The sequence below is a fragment of the Carassius carassius genome, chromosome 41 (genome assembly GCF_963082965.1).
Source record: "Carassius carassius chromosome 41, fCarCar2.1, whole genome shotgun sequence".
Lineage (NCBI taxonomy): Eukaryota > Metazoa > Chordata > Actinopteri > Cypriniformes > Cyprinidae > Carassius > Carassius carassius.
The window spans coordinates 2,577,988-2,594,885 of NC_081795.1; the positions used below are offsets into that span (position 1 = coordinate 2,577,988).

General features: G+C 35.9%; 2 protein-coding genes across 2 annotated transcripts; one reads left to right on the forward strand and one right to left on the reverse strand.

Annotated features, from left to right (window-relative positions):
- The first annotated feature begins 557 nt into the window (after window positions 1-557).
- On the forward strand, window positions 558-9,207 carry LOC132123429 (phenylalanine--tRNA ligase beta subunit-like). Its single transcript, XM_059534034.1, has 17 exons — window positions 558-669; window positions 1,349-1,404; window positions 1,865-2,019; window positions 2,099-2,174; window positions 2,343-2,458; window positions 2,533-2,683; window positions 4,575-4,683; window positions 4,834-4,904; window positions 5,539-5,600; window positions 5,677-5,728; window positions 5,931-5,992; window positions 6,089-6,296; window positions 6,387-6,467; window positions 7,523-7,615; window positions 7,697-7,814; window positions 7,883-8,035; window positions 8,790-9,207. The coding sequence occupies exons 1-17, from the start codon at window positions 612-614 to the stop codon at window positions 8,939-8,941; spliced, it is 1,773 nt and encodes a 590-aa protein (XP_059390017.1). The 5' UTR covers window positions 558-611; the 3' UTR covers window positions 8,942-9,207.
- A 1,850-nt stretch (window positions 9,208-11,057) lies between these two features.
- On the reverse strand, window positions 11,058-16,530 carry sgpp2 (sphingosine-1-phosphate phosphatase 2). Its single transcript, XM_059534040.1, has 5 exons — window positions 15,732-16,530; window positions 15,012-15,173; window positions 14,334-14,513; window positions 12,608-12,697; window positions 11,058-11,851 (listed from the first exon to the last, which is right to left on the reverse strand). Exons 1-5 carry the CDS (start codon window positions 15,984-15,986, stop codon window positions 11,288-11,290), a joined length of 1,251 nt encoding a protein of 416 aa, XP_059390023.1. The 5' UTR covers window positions 15,987-16,530; the 3' UTR covers window positions 11,058-11,287.
- Between the last annotated feature and the right edge of the window lie 368 nt (window positions 16,531-16,898).

Sequence of the window (16,898 nt, forward strand, 5' to 3'; positions counted from 1 at the left end):
GTCAGCTAAATGAATAAATGTAAATGTAAATGTAATATATATATATATAGCAGCAAAACTGTTTCCAACATTGATAATAAATCAGCATATTAGAACGATTTCTGAAGGATCGCGTGACACTGAAGAAGACTGGAGTAATGATGGTAAAACAGAAAATAATAATAAAAATCTGCTTTGCATCACAGAAATAATTTATATTTGACATTATATTACAATAGAAAACCGTTATTTTATATGATAATAATATTTTACAGTATTACAGTATTTTTGTGGTCAAATTATGAACAGAATGACTTCTTTAAAACATGTTAAAATCTTACTGATCCCAAAATGTGTGCATGTATGTATTTATTTATTGATTTATGTATTTATTTATTTATTTATTTAAACTCAGAAATATGGCAGTATCCATATTTTTCCAATAAACAAACATATAAATAAATATAAAAAATGTCCTTCATATAAAATAGTATAAGTGAACTATGTCAACAAGAATATACAAGTTTCCAGTTGGGACTTTTATTTTTAAATATAGGCCGTTTCCATGTTGTTCTCATCAAACGTGAACTTTTATTTTGAAGTTTTAAGTGTTCCGGTGACCAGCTGCGATCATGCCGACAGTCAGTGTGAAGAGAGATCTGATCTTTGAAGCTCTGGGACAGAAATATAGTAAGTGTTTCACATGTATGTGGTTTAAAGGGTGAGCCCGTTCACGAGTGTGTTTTTAGAAGGAAAGTGTGCTCAGTTTGTGTGTGATTGTGTCTGCATCTGTTGAGATCATGGAGGAATGTCTTAATAAAACAAATGACATGTTATAGATCACATATCCTACTGTTCCATTTCATCATTACTGAACGAATTCATTTCGAGACTCAAAACGAATTTAAATGACATTTCTCCGGTGTGTCGCAGCGATTGCATCAGATTCAGATTATTCCAAAATTTGACTGAATTCAGGAATTATTTTGTCTTATATTTAATGTATGTATTTTTTAGTCTGATGCTGCTTAGCTACTGTAGTGCTTTATGTCTTTTAATCTAGCGTTAGTTTTTATTCGTCATTCATTCATTTGAAAAGCTGATATGTCATATTCGACGCCCGTTGATGACGCAATCATAATGCGTCTCAAAATGTCATGCTTTAAATAATCTATCTATCTATCTATCTATCTATCTATCTATCTATCTATCTATCTATCTATCTATCTATCTATCTATCTATCTATCTATTAGTTGTTGCTGATTTGCATGCTTTGAGATGTGCAACGTTTCCCTGTTTGCATTGTGCGTTTATGTGATGGAATTGATAATCTTTATTTATTTATTTATTTTTCTATCCACATTTTAGCTGATGAAGAATTTGATGAACTATGTTTCGAGTTTGGCCTCGAGCTGGACGAAATCGTAAGTTATATGAAACTGTATTTGTTTAAAATTAGTTTTTTATTAACAAGTTATTGTAGTTTTACCTTCCATGTAATTTATTTATATATATATATATATATATATATATATATATATATATATATATATATATATATATATACATATACACACACACGCACACAAACAGACATATATAAATTATAATTATAGAATTTTGTGTGTATGCATATGATAAGAAATGTATAATATATAGTAATAATGAAATGTTAAAAATATATACATTTAATGTTTAAAACTATAGCAATTTTAAGATTTTTTATATAGTTTACAAATTATGTATTTATAGTAATTAAGTTATATAAATATACATCTATAATTTCTATAATATAGATATTTTTTGTGTGTATATATAAGAGTTATATAATGAAATATATATATATATATATATATATATATTGTGTCTGTGTCTCATTTGTAGACATCAGAGAAGGAGATCTTGAGCCGTGAGCAGGGAGATGAGAAGGCAGAAGGAGCGTCTGATGTCGTGCTGTATAAGATCGATGTGCCAGCGAATCGCTATGATCTCCTTTGTCTGGAGGGTCTCGTCAGGGGTCTGCAGGTCTTCAAGGAGAAGTGAGACTCAGTGTTTGGGGTTCCGCTGTCAGATTCGGTGTTATGGTCTTTAAATGGCTTGGTTTTGTTGTGCTTTTAGGTTGGAAGCTCCCCGGTACAAGCGTGTGAGTCCGGCGGACAGAGGAGAGCCTCAGCGGCTGCTCATAACAGACGAGGTTCATATCAGAGTCGTATTTCAGCTTAGAGGTTTAATTATATTGATTTCCTAAAAGCTCAAGTACAGTGAGAAACCATCAGCAATGGTTAAGAATAGAGAGGGAGATCATTTAAATGAATGTAATGGCAGTGGTGCTGATATTAGAGAATATTCCGTGTTTATCTAGACGGCGTCTGTGCGGCCACACGCTGTAGCAGCTGTACTGCGCAACATCAGCTTCACTCAGGAGCGATACGAGAGCTTCATAGAGCTGCAGGAGAAACTGCACCAGAACATCTGCAGGTCAGTCAGCACTCAGTGGTTTATTATGAGAAGATGAACTCTGATGTTTTATCACTCTGTTCTTCTCCCATCAGGAAAAGGACCCTGGTTGCGATAGGAACTCATGATTTGGACACCATCTCCGGTCCATTCACTTACACAGCCAAACCTCCAGGCGAGATCCGCTTCAAACCGCTCAATCAGAGCAAAGAGTACACCGCCGCTGAGCTCATGAGTCTCTATAAGGTGACATTTGATTGGCTGTTCTGGCCAGAATAGGTTAATAATTGTTAACTAAAACCATTAAAAATAATTTAATTCCTTAAAAATTATTTTTATTATTATTATTATTATATTTTATCTAGTTGCCTTAGCAACATTTCTAATTTTGTCTTTACGTTAAAAAAAAAAAAAAAAAAAAAAAAAAAAACTAATAAAAATGACAAAAACAAGAAAATTACAAATTACTTTTATTTTTAGAAAATATTCGTAAAAATCTTATTCAATATACTACATAAAATGTACAGTATGTGGTGTACAATGTATTAAATACATAAATACATCAAAGAGGTCATGAACTGCCTTTTATTTATTATTTTGTAATGTTCTCTGGATGTAAACAAATCCACAGTAAAATGAAGTGAGCAAAGGACCAAGTTCTAACTGACCCTGTCTGGAACTTCATTAAAAATAAAGTTCATCCACTCTATTCTAATGTTGGGATCAGAAGGAAGGCGATGCAAAGAAAGAGTTTTCCACAGCTATGCACTGTACAATGTCTTGTTGTCTACAGAGCATCTTTGTCATTTGGTTTCTGCGTAGACCTGTGTTTGCCTCATTATTTACACTACATGCATAAATCTGTGGGTGGGGCTAATCTGGCAGTGATGTCTAATCAGTGGGCGGGGCTAAACAGTGATGTATAATCAGGCGGGGCTAAACAGGCAGTAATGTATACTCAGTGGGTGGGGCTAAACATACAGTTATGTGTAATCAGTGGGCGGGGCTAAACAGACAATAGTGTGAAAACAAAAGTGAAGTGACATTCAGCCAAGTATGGTGACCCATACTCAGAATTTGTGCTCTGCATTTAACCCATCCGAAATGCACACACACAGAGCAGTGAACACACACACACACTGTGAGCACACACCCGGAGCAGTGGGCAGCCATTTATGCTGCGGCGCCCGGGGAGCAGTTGGGGGTTCGATGCCTTGCTCAAGGGCACCTAAGTCATGGTATTGAGGGTGGAGAGAGAACTGTACATGCACTCCCCCCACCCACAATTCCTGCCGGCCCGGGACTCGAACTCACAACCTTTCGATTGGGAGTCCGACTCTCTAACCATTAGGCCCCGACTTCCCTCAAAACATAGGCATGTTCGACTTGAAGCAGCGCTGCACAGAATGATCTTTGTATGACATCAAAGTACCGTGAGAGTGTATCGAATGCATTGGATCCGTGTGCTTTCTTATCGCTCTTGCGGTACTTTGATGTCATACAGCGATCATTCTGTGCAGCGCTGCTTCAAGTCGAACGTGCCTATTGATGTATAATCAGTGGGTGGGGCTAAACAAGCAGTGATGTATAATCAGTGGGTGGGGCTAAACAGGCAGTGATGTATAATCTGTGGGCGGGGCTAAACAGGCAGTGATGTATAATCTGTGGGCAGGGCTAAACAGGCAGTGATGTATAATCTGTGGGTGGGGCTAAACAGGCAGTAATGTATAATCAGTGGGCGGGGCTAAACAGGAAGTGATGTAGAAGCAGCCATTGATCTTCTGTGGAGGCGGAGTTTAGCCACACTAATACGTCATTAAGTGACACATTCCACAAGCTGTCATTTTTAGCAGATCGGCTTCAATATAAGCAGTTTTAAGACTAATGAAAAAGTTTTGAGTTCTGAAACTTGCAAGATGTTTTTAAAGTACAATGAGCTCTCATATATCAAAAGATCAAGAGAATTTTGATTTCTCAATTCATGAGTCCTTTAATACATTACTAGCTTGTCAATGTATTTGTCAGATCTTGTATCTTTAAGAGATTCTTCCTCAGATTGCATCGTTTAACAAGTTTAAATGAACACAATCAATCTTAATGTTCATAAGTTGTTTTATTAATATTTAATGTCTTGTAGACTGACAGTCATCTGAGACACTACCTCCACATCATCGAGAATGAACCTCTCTACCCCGTCATATATGACAGTAATGGAGTCGTCCTATCTATGCCTCCGATCATCAACGGTGAGTTAAACACACACATATGCATTCACAGACACACAGATAGATCATTTCATTCTGTTCATCTTTAGGCTTTGTGATTTTGTTGATCAGTTTTCTGGATCTGTTAATGGAAACACTGTTAGTCTAAAGTTTAGTTTTTCTCTCTCTCAGGGGACCACAGCAAAATCTCATTAAACACAAAGAACATTTTCATCGAGTGCACGGCCACAGACCTCACAAAGGTGAACCGCTTTACCTTTATACTGTTTTGAAATAACTAGTGCTGTCAAATGATTAATCACGATTAATCGCTTTCAAAATAAAAGTTTTTGTTTATATAATATATGTGTTTGTGCGTGTGTGTGTGTGCTGTGTATATTTCTAATGTATAAATACACACATGTATGTATATATTTAAGAAAAATTTTAAGTTTATATTATAAATATTTATATATGATATAATTTATATTAACATAAATATACATGCAAATATTTGTAAACATATATGCTGTATTTATGTGCTTTTATATATAACAATAAATATACACAATATGCACACACATATTATATAAACAAAAACTTTTATTTTGGATGCGATTAATCGTGATTAATCATTTGACAGCACTAGTAATAATACAATATACACACTACAGTTCAAATGTTTGGAGTCTGTAAGATTATTATTTATTTTTTTAAAGAAATTAATACTTTTTCAGAAATGATGCATTAAAATCATAAGTGACAGTGAAGTCATTTATAATGTTCCAAACGAATGCGGTTGTTTTGAACTTTCAATCTATCAAACAATCCTTAAAAGTAAGTAAGAACTGCAGCATGCTTTTAAACATGAAAAGTGTTTTCTGTGTGTGTTTGCAGGCGAAGACCACGCTGGACATGGTAGTGACCATGTTTAGTGAGTACTGTGAGGAACCGTTCACGTGAGTATCCTTGTTTCATAGCATCTCCAGTTTTCATGTTGTTCAGGACTGAGATGTTTATTGTCTCTCTGTTTAGGGTTGAGGAGGCAGAGGTTGTCTATCCTGATGGCAGATTGTGTGTGTATCCCGTATGTATTCAGTTTAAAACTCGTTTGTAATCACACTCATTCTCTGAACTGATCACACAGCTGCACTGAAATGAAAGGGATGAAAATTCTCTCATCATGTACTAACTCTTTTTTTTTTTTACGCACACAAATATATTTTTGTGCTACATATACAGAGATTAACTTTTATACAGGACTAAATATGAAATCTTGTTGCTGACAGGAGCTTGCGTACAGGACGGAGACGCTGTCTGGGGACTTCATCAACAAAAGAGTTGGGATCAGGTGAGCACTTCATAATCAATATTTCATTTGAACCTTTCCTCCGCTTCGGTCAGTAGATTGAACCCTGATCATCACGCTCTCTGTGTTGTCTCTCAGTGAATCGTCAGAAAGCATCGCTCAGCTGCTGACCCGGATGTGTTTGAGGTCAGAGGTCAGCGGCGAGGGCGGTCTGATCCAGGTTGAGATCCCGCCCACCCGGGCTGATGTCATCCATGCCTGTGACATCATGGAGGACGCCGCCATAGCGTACGGCTTCAACAACATCGTCAGGAGCACGCCGCACACATACACCATAGCCAATCAGGTTTGAGAACAACATTGATTCTGACCAGTTCAACTTGAGATCACTTTAAAGTGACTTTATGGCTCTTTACATGTGTTTTTATATTTGCAGCTCCCTCTAAATAAGCTGACAGAGTTACTGAGACAAGACCTTGCAGCCGCTGGGTTTACTGAAGCACTGACATTCGCTTTGGTTAGAAATCACTTCTTTCTCTTATATTCTGCATGGGTTTTTTTTTCTCTTGAAGTCTGAAAGCATTTGTCATTTAATTTTCATGGGCATTTTCTCCCTCTCTCTGACCATTAAAATTGAAAAGTTCATTTTTGCAAGATTTGTGCATGTAAATAATCTCTGTTATTAGGGCTGGGTAGACATTTCACGAATCTAATCTATCCCGATTCAATTCAATATCAATTTGTCCGGTTAATTATCAGGTACAGTACTTGTCGATTATTCTTAAGGAAAACAATCTCTCTACTAATACTGTTAACTATACAGGGATCCCTGTCAGATAGTACATTACTTCGTTATTACAGGTTCAAATTAACAACGACACTAAAATAAAAACTATGTTGTATACAAACAAAATATGTAATATAATGTATTACATATTTATATACCCATATCATTGAAACAAAGATTATTGAAATCGTAAACCCAGTCCTGTTTGCTATGATTGGCCAGCCCCCTCATTAATATTTTTTTATTGCATTTATAACATCATTTTTGTGCGATGGTGTATTTGTAACGACACATTGTCATAGCAAGCTGACAGATTCAACAAATCACTTTTTAAAATTAGTATTTAAAAATAAATCTTGAGTTTGTGAGTCATTTTGAGTGATTAATTTCAATAGTTGATTAAATTGAAGTAGCAGCAGATGTTTCATTCTGTGTTGTGACGTACAAGTGTAATGGAATATTGAATAATAATAATAATAATAATGATTATTATTGGTTATTGCATTTTGATTAAAAGTAACCTGGTAAAAAAATGCATGCATGAATCATTCAAAAAAAGATCAGTAACATGCACTTAGAAAATAGATAACAGATAGAAGATCCCCTTATAATCGTCTGATAAAATTTCAACATTGGTTGTTCTGTATATTTGTTTTTGGAAACAGCCTCAAGAACGATGTAAAAAAAGACATGTTGTCTATTTTTTGCCTTTGCATTATTTTCATATTATTATCATATTTTCCATGTCATGACTGCTTTAAAATGGTCTTTTCCCCTCTCTGCAGTGCTCCGGAGAAGATATCGCAGATAAACTCAGGAAAAACATCGCAGAAACCAGAGCCGTCCACATCTCCAACCCAAAGACTGCCGAGTTTCAGGTACTTACAGAAGATTCGTTTGGGATTTCTCACATCTGTTCAGTAGTGAGGTTATACTAACTAACCCGTACTTTCCTGTAGGTGGCGCGCACCTCTCTTCTTCCTGGACTCCTGAAGACAATCGCTGCCAACAGGAAGATGCCCCTTCCTCTCAAACTGTTCGAGATTTCAGACGTCGTCCTGAAGGATGAAACAAAAGGTGTGTTTGATGTCCTCATGCTAATATGCTAATAATTCTGCAGTCACTGAACTTCATCTGTCTGGCAGACGTAGGAGCCCGTAACAACAGACGTCTGTGTGCTGTTTACTACAACAAGAGCCCGGGATTTGAAGTCATCCATGGACTTCTGGACCGGGTCATGCAGCTACTAGACGTCAAACCGGGCCGTAATCAAGGATACCACATCCAGGCGGCCGAGGGTGAGTCATAAATGTTAAAAGTCAACATGGTGTCTTTCCTGTGATCGCTTCGTACACCTGTTTTATGAGCGCTCGGAGTCATATTCAAAGATTTATTTAAGTGGTTAATATTTAATAGCATTTATGTGTGTGAAGTAAGTCAGCAAAATCAAAATAGGAGGTGTTATATAATTCTTTTGGATGGACTTTTTATCATTACTGGATTATTTTGATTTTTTTATTATGCTTCTGTTCTTGTTTTCCTCCTTTTATTTTCTCTGGATGGACGGAAGAAGCTAAAGTCTGATATTTCTATATTTAATTTCTTTATTCATGTTCGTGGTCTTATTGTGAATGATTCTTCAGTGCATTTTCAGTGTTGTTATTATTTACTAAATCTTAAACTATTAAAGATTATTTTAATGAATTTAGAAAAAGGTCAACTGAAATAAAATATAATACAAAAATTGTCTAATATATAATAAATTGAATAAATATGTATATTATATAGTAAAAATAATATTAAATTAATTAAATAATCTTAAAATGTAAAATAATTTGAGGTACTAAAATGTACTCAAAAATAAATGAGTGCTAAATATTAAAATAAAACAAGCACAAAACAAAATAATAAAACATTAACATTAAAATATTAAAGTAATTCAGAATATAAAAAAAAACTATAATAGTATATAATAAATGCTTAAATTACACTGTGCATGTTGTTATAAAGAATTAGATATTTAATCGTTGTTATTTATTATATTTCTTACAGACTCCACCTTCTTTCCCGGCCGCTGTGCTGAGATCTTTTCATGTGGCAAAAGCATCGGACACCTCGGGGTCCTTCACCCTGATGTCATCAGTCGCTTTGAGCTGACCATGCCCTGCTCTGCCATCGATATCGACATCGAACCCTTCCTGTGATGTCATAATGCAAACAACTTTAGCCACGCCCCTCCGCTTTAGGCTCCTCCCAGCCATATATTACTGTCATGTCTATCTTTTGGATAATGAGTAATAGCCCCATCAGCATGTGTTACTGTATGTTCAGGGTAAAAATCTATGTTTTAATAAAACTCAACTTGTCCACTGCTAGTATGTTATTCAATATATTAAACATCATGACTGTCTGTTTGTGTCCAGCACATTTTACATCACAGAAACAAATAAATATGGATGAATGCAGCAAACATGTCTAGATTTGTCGGTTTTTCAAGCAGTTTTATCTAATGTGGCTTACTATACTTTATCTAAAGCGAACTGAATATTCTATCTGTAAAAAATTTTTTTAATCAAGTCAAAGTTCGATGTTTACCTGTATGTCAGTATGTTGCACTGAAGTGGTCAGAGGTTTGTTAAGCACATTTTTGTTGTGTGCTTTGTATGAGTAATCACAGGTATATTTGAAGTGTATTCGAGTATATTTCAGCTGTAAGTCATTAAGCAGGACTCCTGCCCACTGATTAACTAGCCCAAATCTGTGTGTTTGGTTTGAGTTGATAGAAAGGAAGTGTCTGGTTTAACAGGTTATCAGACAGGACAGGGCCAGAGAGTTGGGCTCCGCCTGATTTCCAGGAGATACCAGACTTGTTTACATGCATGCTTCCACTCATATGCTTAAAACAAGCTCAATAGCTTCCCATACTTGTTAGTTTCATACTAGCTGTTTAATGCATTTGAGTGTTAGAAGTGGAGTAGGAGTGTCTTTAGTGTCTGAACTTCACGTTTAAGAGGGTGAGTGATTAGAGGCTATTATTCCCGGTCTTTAATTTGTGTGTGTGAAAGGATGGTCTGTGTGTACACTGCATTTGTGAGGGTTTGTGGCCACATGAGAGGCGTGTTTGTGGTTTCTGTAATAAAGAACTGTTAAACCCTCTTCAGCAGACACTCCTCAGCACATCAACACAGTTAAAAACAGTGACAGGAGAGAAAAGACACCGTTTTTACTATGTTTATTCATTTCTTTTACCACATCTATAAAAGCTCATAAACACACATCCTGAGTATCATACCTGGCAACTCAAATTACAAAATATGTTCTTCAGTATTTTGTAATAAATATCAAATGCATAACAAAAAAAAAAAGCATAGATTTGAGGCAGTCAAATTTTACTTATTAAACATCATCTGTGATCATACTAACATCATTATCTATCTTTTTGCATTGTCATTGTGATGTCACAAAACTGAACTTAGACCTTTTTCTTCAAGGACCACACTGTGGCCACATCCGCAAGATTTGAGCAATATTTTGAGGGCCACTGAAATCCTTCAACAATGGTAAAAGGGATTGTATCTTTAATCTGTGGGTTTCAGTGCAAAATCAAACTTTTAATGCAACGCTTAAAAAAAACAAAAAAACAATGTTATATCCATTTACTCTTATTACCACAGAAAATAATATCAATTTGTCTAACAGTTTTACCTGATAAAAAATGCTTTTACATTGGAAGACTATTGGGCAACAGCCATAACTTTGCACCACTGACTTATGTTCATAACTTAAGTTATGGGTGAAAGTAGAAATCAACAGTTTCCTATAGAGGTGAAATGTGTAATGTTAAAATATATAATATAATAATAAAATATAATATTCCATGTTCATGCAAGGCATGCATTGAATTATCCCACAAAAAAAAGTATGATCGAAACGTGTGATTCTAAACATGAGGCTGTGAATGAACTAGATGAGGTTATCTGTTTGGTGGGATGACGTCTAGTGTCACACAATACCTTTGTAGCAAGCAGCCATCTTTTTCAAGTAAAAGCTCTAAAACAAAAATCAGTGGGCTATTATTAACGTATTTTATGTTGTAGAATAAAACGTGAGAATATCTTCCGTAAACACAAAAACCTGTTAAAAAAAAAACATTGACTTTGGGAGGGTGCAACTGGAAGCGTAAAAAAAGTGTAAAAATACACGATTTTTTCATAAACAAAAATGTTAACTCATTAACTCTATAGCAGATGAGCATTAAGGAAATTCGTCATTAGTCATTTTTCAAATGATTTGTAAGCATTTCTGAATTTAGACTGAATCTAGACAGAAATTAGACTGTTAACCTTTAGCTTGTATTTCACCAAGAATATTCCCTTCAAAATCAAGCCACAAAACCTGATAAAATACAGCTAGTAGATTCAACAGACTACTGTTCAATGTGATAATTTATATGTGCCAACCAATCCTGAATGAAGACTAAAGTGAATTTCTCCCTCAGAATTAATTATTGAGTGAGATTATGTTCAAACTTGCCTGTAAACACTGTGTAATTACACCGAATTTCCCAAATCCCAGAGTCCCATCATCACATAGACTCTGTTCACTAAGATACTGTTGACCAGTCCGATGGCAACATACGTGCTGAACTTATACGGCACCTCGATCTCTTTCCTCCTGCGTGCATCAACATCACTCACAGACGCTCCGTTAATTCGACAGAGCACCCGCAGACTCGCCCAGCGCACCGTCTGCCGGGTCAGGACCAGCATCCCTACCCCGACCAGGAACCGTGCAACACCGAGACCCAAGGCCACGAGGGTCAGCGGTGGTAGGGTCACTGGAAAAGGCCCGGCTAGGTCAAAGGTCAAGCCCAATCGCTCATTCACCCAGTATCCAACTGAACATCCCGAACAGCAAGCTAAAATAATGGTGGTGTCCCCCCGTGTGGTGCTGTAATGGTCTAGCTTGGGGTACTTATAGGACAGGAAGAGGGGCAGAACCAACCCCACCACGGGGGAGAGAGGATTGTGCAGCTGCAGGTAGTCAATGGTTCCCCAGTACGGGTACAACACAGCCATGATGACAGCAGAAATTAAAACGCCACAGATCACATCCTGAGAGGAAGGAGAAAGATTTCAGTCATTACTGTCAGACTCTGTAATTCTAGCTTCATGCAGCTCAGCTTCATGCATGCGTTATTGCATTGCTATGTAGTTGCTAGGGTTGTTCTTAGTGGTTGTTAATGTGTTGCTATGTAGTTGTTAGAGTGTTATAAGTGGTTAAGATGCTGCTATCTAGATTGCAAGGTTGATATTTGTGTTATTGTGCTGCTATGTGGATGCTATAATGTTCTGAGTGGTTGTTAACGTGTTACTAGTTGCTAGGTTATTGCGAGTAATTAATGTTTCTAGCTGGTTGCAAGGGTGTTTTGCATGGTTATTAGGATGTTTTTAGCTGTTTGCAGGGTGTTCTAAATTAATTTTTCTAAATGGGCAGTTTACTTACAATGTGACATATAAATATCCATTTAAAACAACAGGTTATTAGCAGTTTAGAAAACCTAAACTATTAGGTTTTCGTATAATATTACATATAAAATGTTTGCTGATACAAATTTTTTAATATATAAAAATTAATATTTTAAAATATTTATATTAATATTATTTTCATTAAAATTGTATTATATTAATATCTCCAAGCATGTCCAATAGGCCAAATGTTTGCCTTAGTATGATGCAGCACTACAGTGCTGTATTAAAGTAACTAGCGTTCAAATCTAGAGACCAGCCAGAACATATGAATTATACAAGAGTATAAATGTTTCATATAAAATGCAAAAGCACATTTTAAAGCCTCTCCTCCAGTCTTACCAGAGCAGAGTGCATGCCGGTATAAAGACGGCTCAGACACACCAGCGCAGACAGAACCATGGCCACAATCAGTCCCAGTTCAAACGGGAACTAACACGCACAAAGACAGAAATGAACAGTTCAATCAAAAATTAGCAATTTAGCATCATTCACAGTCAATTTTATGTCATTTTTTATCAAAAGTGGACAAGTTTGAATGTAAACAAATACAAATTTGATTTGAAAGCTATAGCAGAGGGGAAGATGTTCGATAAATAATGTGCTAAATTTGATCCATTATTCATAAAAAGCTCTTTTAGATTCATAAGATTTGGAATATAGTGCACAAGTCATATGAACTATGTTGAATGCCACTTGTTTTTTCCTCTCAATCTGTCTTTCCAGCTGAAAATTCAGATCACTGACAACACTGGAAGAGTGTTTACATATTCATGAAGTTGCCCCACCCCCTCTGTTCTGCTTCTCTCCGTCAGTCCCTTGCTCATTTCCTTTCCTCTCCTCCCTTTCTTTCTTCATCTGTCAGCTGGGGGTCTTTTACAGGAAGTTAATGAAGAACGTCTCCTGAATGGGCACGGAGGAATGTGCGACAGAAGAGCTCATGTATAGGCTAATTGACTGGAATGGATTTTTTAATCGTAAATCATACACACACAGCTCTCTGGACTTCTTTCCGTACAAAGAATAATTTTTCACATTTTTCAGAGTTCTTCCTTTTAATCTAGTAATTGAACTGGTTTTAAGTAGGGCGACATTTTCAAAACTGAATATCTGGATTAGTAACAAACTCCTTTTTTTCTAATGCTCACCAAGGCTGCGTTTGTTTAATCCAGAATACAGTAAAAACGTAATATTGTAAAATATTATTACAATTTAAAATAAACTGTTTTCTGTTTGAATATATTTTAAAATGTACTTTATTCTTGTGATGCAAAGCTGTATTTCCAGCATCATTCCTCCAGTCTTCAGAAATCATTCTAATATATTGATTTGCTGCTCAAGAAACATTTCTGATTATTATCAATGTTGAAAACAGTTGTGCTGCTTCATATTTTTGTGGAAACTGTGATGCATTTTATTTTTCAGGATTCTTTGATGAATAAAAAGTTCAAAAGAACAGCATATATTTAAGAAAGAAATGTTATAACAAATGTATTTACTGTCACTTTTCTTCAATTTAATGCATATTTGCTGGCTGAAAGTATTACATTTTTAAAAAATTCTTACAGTTCCAAAATATTTGATGACAGTGTAAATATTTCTCTGACTGCAAAATATTTCATTATTATACATCTTATTTTGTACATTTAACTTAATATATTAAATATGAAACTTCAACACAGATACTTTATCATATAAATAAAATTAACTAAAATATAATAACATTTAAAAACTGCAGCCCGTATAAACAAATAAAAAATAAGCCTACAAACAAGAACAGCACTCTTAAAAGGAATGCAACTTTACAATCCACTAATAAAGTTTTATAATGCTTATATGTGTGCTACTGTGCAACTCTAGAGTCAAAGGGTTGAAAGCTGATTCATGGCTCCATCTATAACCGACACTGACTGACAGTCATTAACTGGGAGTTCATTATAATGGCACACAGCAGATTTGTGGGCGGGACTTGGGCTGACCGATGGTGACAGATGGCTCCGCCCCTTCAGTGAACTGTGCAAAAACAAGCCACATTCAAAACATTCTCAATGTAGTATTTATGTCTGACCTTCACTCTCTCCTGAGCGCTGAGAAGCAGTGTAAATGAGATGGCTGTCGCTGCCATGGCGTGCGTGGATGGCATCCCGTACTCCGCGTCCACACGCGTCTCCAGTTTGACCACGGGGGGAGATGGAGGACGCGGAAGCTTTAAAATATCCTTCATCACTTGTCCAATATACATCACCACCTGCAGAGAGATAGAGAGACATAAAAAGGAGATGTAAATGAGGCAAAGGGGAAATACAAAATAAGTTGCTGATAATACACTCTCAGAAAAAAGTTACAATAGCTGTTACTGTGATAACCTTTCAAAGGTAATAATATGCACCATTTAGTTCAGTGTTATTTTAGTATCATTAATATATTATTATATAATAGTTTGGTATACTTATATTTTAAATTGTTTGAGTTTTCTTTTTTTTTTAGTTGGTTTATTTTATTTCAATTAACAAAAATTGCTGTGGAAAGTAAATGTAAACAGCATAAAGTGAAGAACGATCTAAAATAGAAACACTGAGGAAAATGAGGAAAACAGCTATCAAAATTTAATTTGGTTTTGTTTCGGTCTATCCTAATGGATTTTTCATCGTTGCGGAAAAACAAAGACTGTATGATGGCTTAATCACAGGGTGTGTGTGTGTGTGTGTGTGTGTGTGTGTGTGTGTGTGTTTTATCAGCCACTCACAGCCCACACATTGACAAGCCGCCTGCACAGAAATGGGTCGAGGTTCCAGTGGATGCAGGGCAGGAAGGTGATGTAAAAGACCTCATGCCCCAGAGTGGCTGATGTCACAAACAGGAAATAGAAGAGCCAGTTCCTCACCTCATAACGAGGCCTGTGATGTTCCTGAACACAGAGAAATTGCTTCATCACATCAACAAACCACAAATCACACTTAGTTTTCCACTGTACCGGATATATACAGGAATATATTTACAGTGTTTTGGAGGATTGTAGCAACATGAAAGACTCACTTTTTTTTATCTGTGCATCATCATATATATATATATAAATATCACTTTTACATATTTGACAATGATTATGGAAATGTATTAAAGTTGAATGACATTCACAACCAATTGAATCCACACTAAAACTATATATATATATATATATATACACACACATTTTATTATTATTAAAGTATGTAATTAGGTTAGTGATCAGCCTTTCAGTTTAAAGCACATTGTATAGATTAACAACATAAGTTAATTTTGAAAACAGTTTTAATGTATCTAGATGAGACATCAAAAATTGCTTTATAAACTTCTGACAGTCTAAACTAACCAGAAAAACAGGAAAATGTAGTTTGCTATTTCGGTTTTTTTTTTTTAAACACAGCCTTTGCATTCGGGAGCCTCTCGACTTAAAATGAAGGGTTTCATTTAAATCTGATTTACTTACTTCGCCTTTGGTTTCATACTGTGAACTGGCGGATTTATAGTTGGAGTTACTGTCGTGTGCGCGTGACGTCCCGTTCGCCACCTGCTCCGCTTTGCGCCGATGGATCGTGACCGGACCGTCCTTACCGGATCCATTCGAGTGTACGAGTCCGTTTTGACTAACATACGAGCACGTGTCCATCGGAACCAGACCGAAGCTCCGCTGGAAGCCGGCCACCAGCTCGGGGCTGTTCAGGTACGAGATGAACCCCCACATGTTGAGCTTCCGCGCCCAGCCCAGTGCGCGCTCACAGGTGAGTTTCACAGCTTCAGGTGACAGAGCGTGAAAGAGTGCTGACGTAGAAACGCATGGCTGTCCTGATTGGCTGACATGTTTACGCACGGAAAAATTCCCTGCTTATCGTACCTGTCACAGGTGAGTGGCATACATGCAGAACCTTTGACTCTCTGTGCCTTTAAAAAATATTCTAGTGTTATTATAGTCATTTAATGACGTATATTTCTATATATGAAAGTAATTTTCAGAAACATGTTCTGATGAAGCCCAGGCTTCTATTTTTTGAGTATTTAAATAAAGAATTAGCGATTGACTGTAATGATGTCAACTTTGTGTTTATTTCGATTTCATATTTTATATGATATAATAACACTTTTTTTAGCCACTTATCTAATGAGATGTAGAATTTAACAGTGAGACAAATTAGGCTAACCAAATCACAAAACATCACAGCAATTACCAAATCCTTTGCTAAAGCTCTAAAAATGTAATTTGGATCATAATGATCGTCCCCCTTCATTTTCAGTTTCTTCAAATGTCTTAAAAGAATACTCTTCTTCTACAATTTTATCAGTGTATAGGCCTATGCACTGCATGGTACAGGTATTGTATTATATGACTAATTTTGAAGCTTTATTTTGTTCCTGAAATACAATCTAAATCCACTCTTTTTTTCTGGATATTCCTGATGTTTTGGATCAAAGGTATACCAACTTTACCAAAAGGGTTTTAACAACACATCAAGCAATCTCAATGGCAAAAAGTGCCCCAGTTTAACCTTAATTTAATTCACTACTGATGTTTTGATCCAGATAAAAAACAAGACTGGGTTACATCATCTAATCTGAACGGATTAGAACTATTTTCAAGATTTGATCCAATCTGATCGAA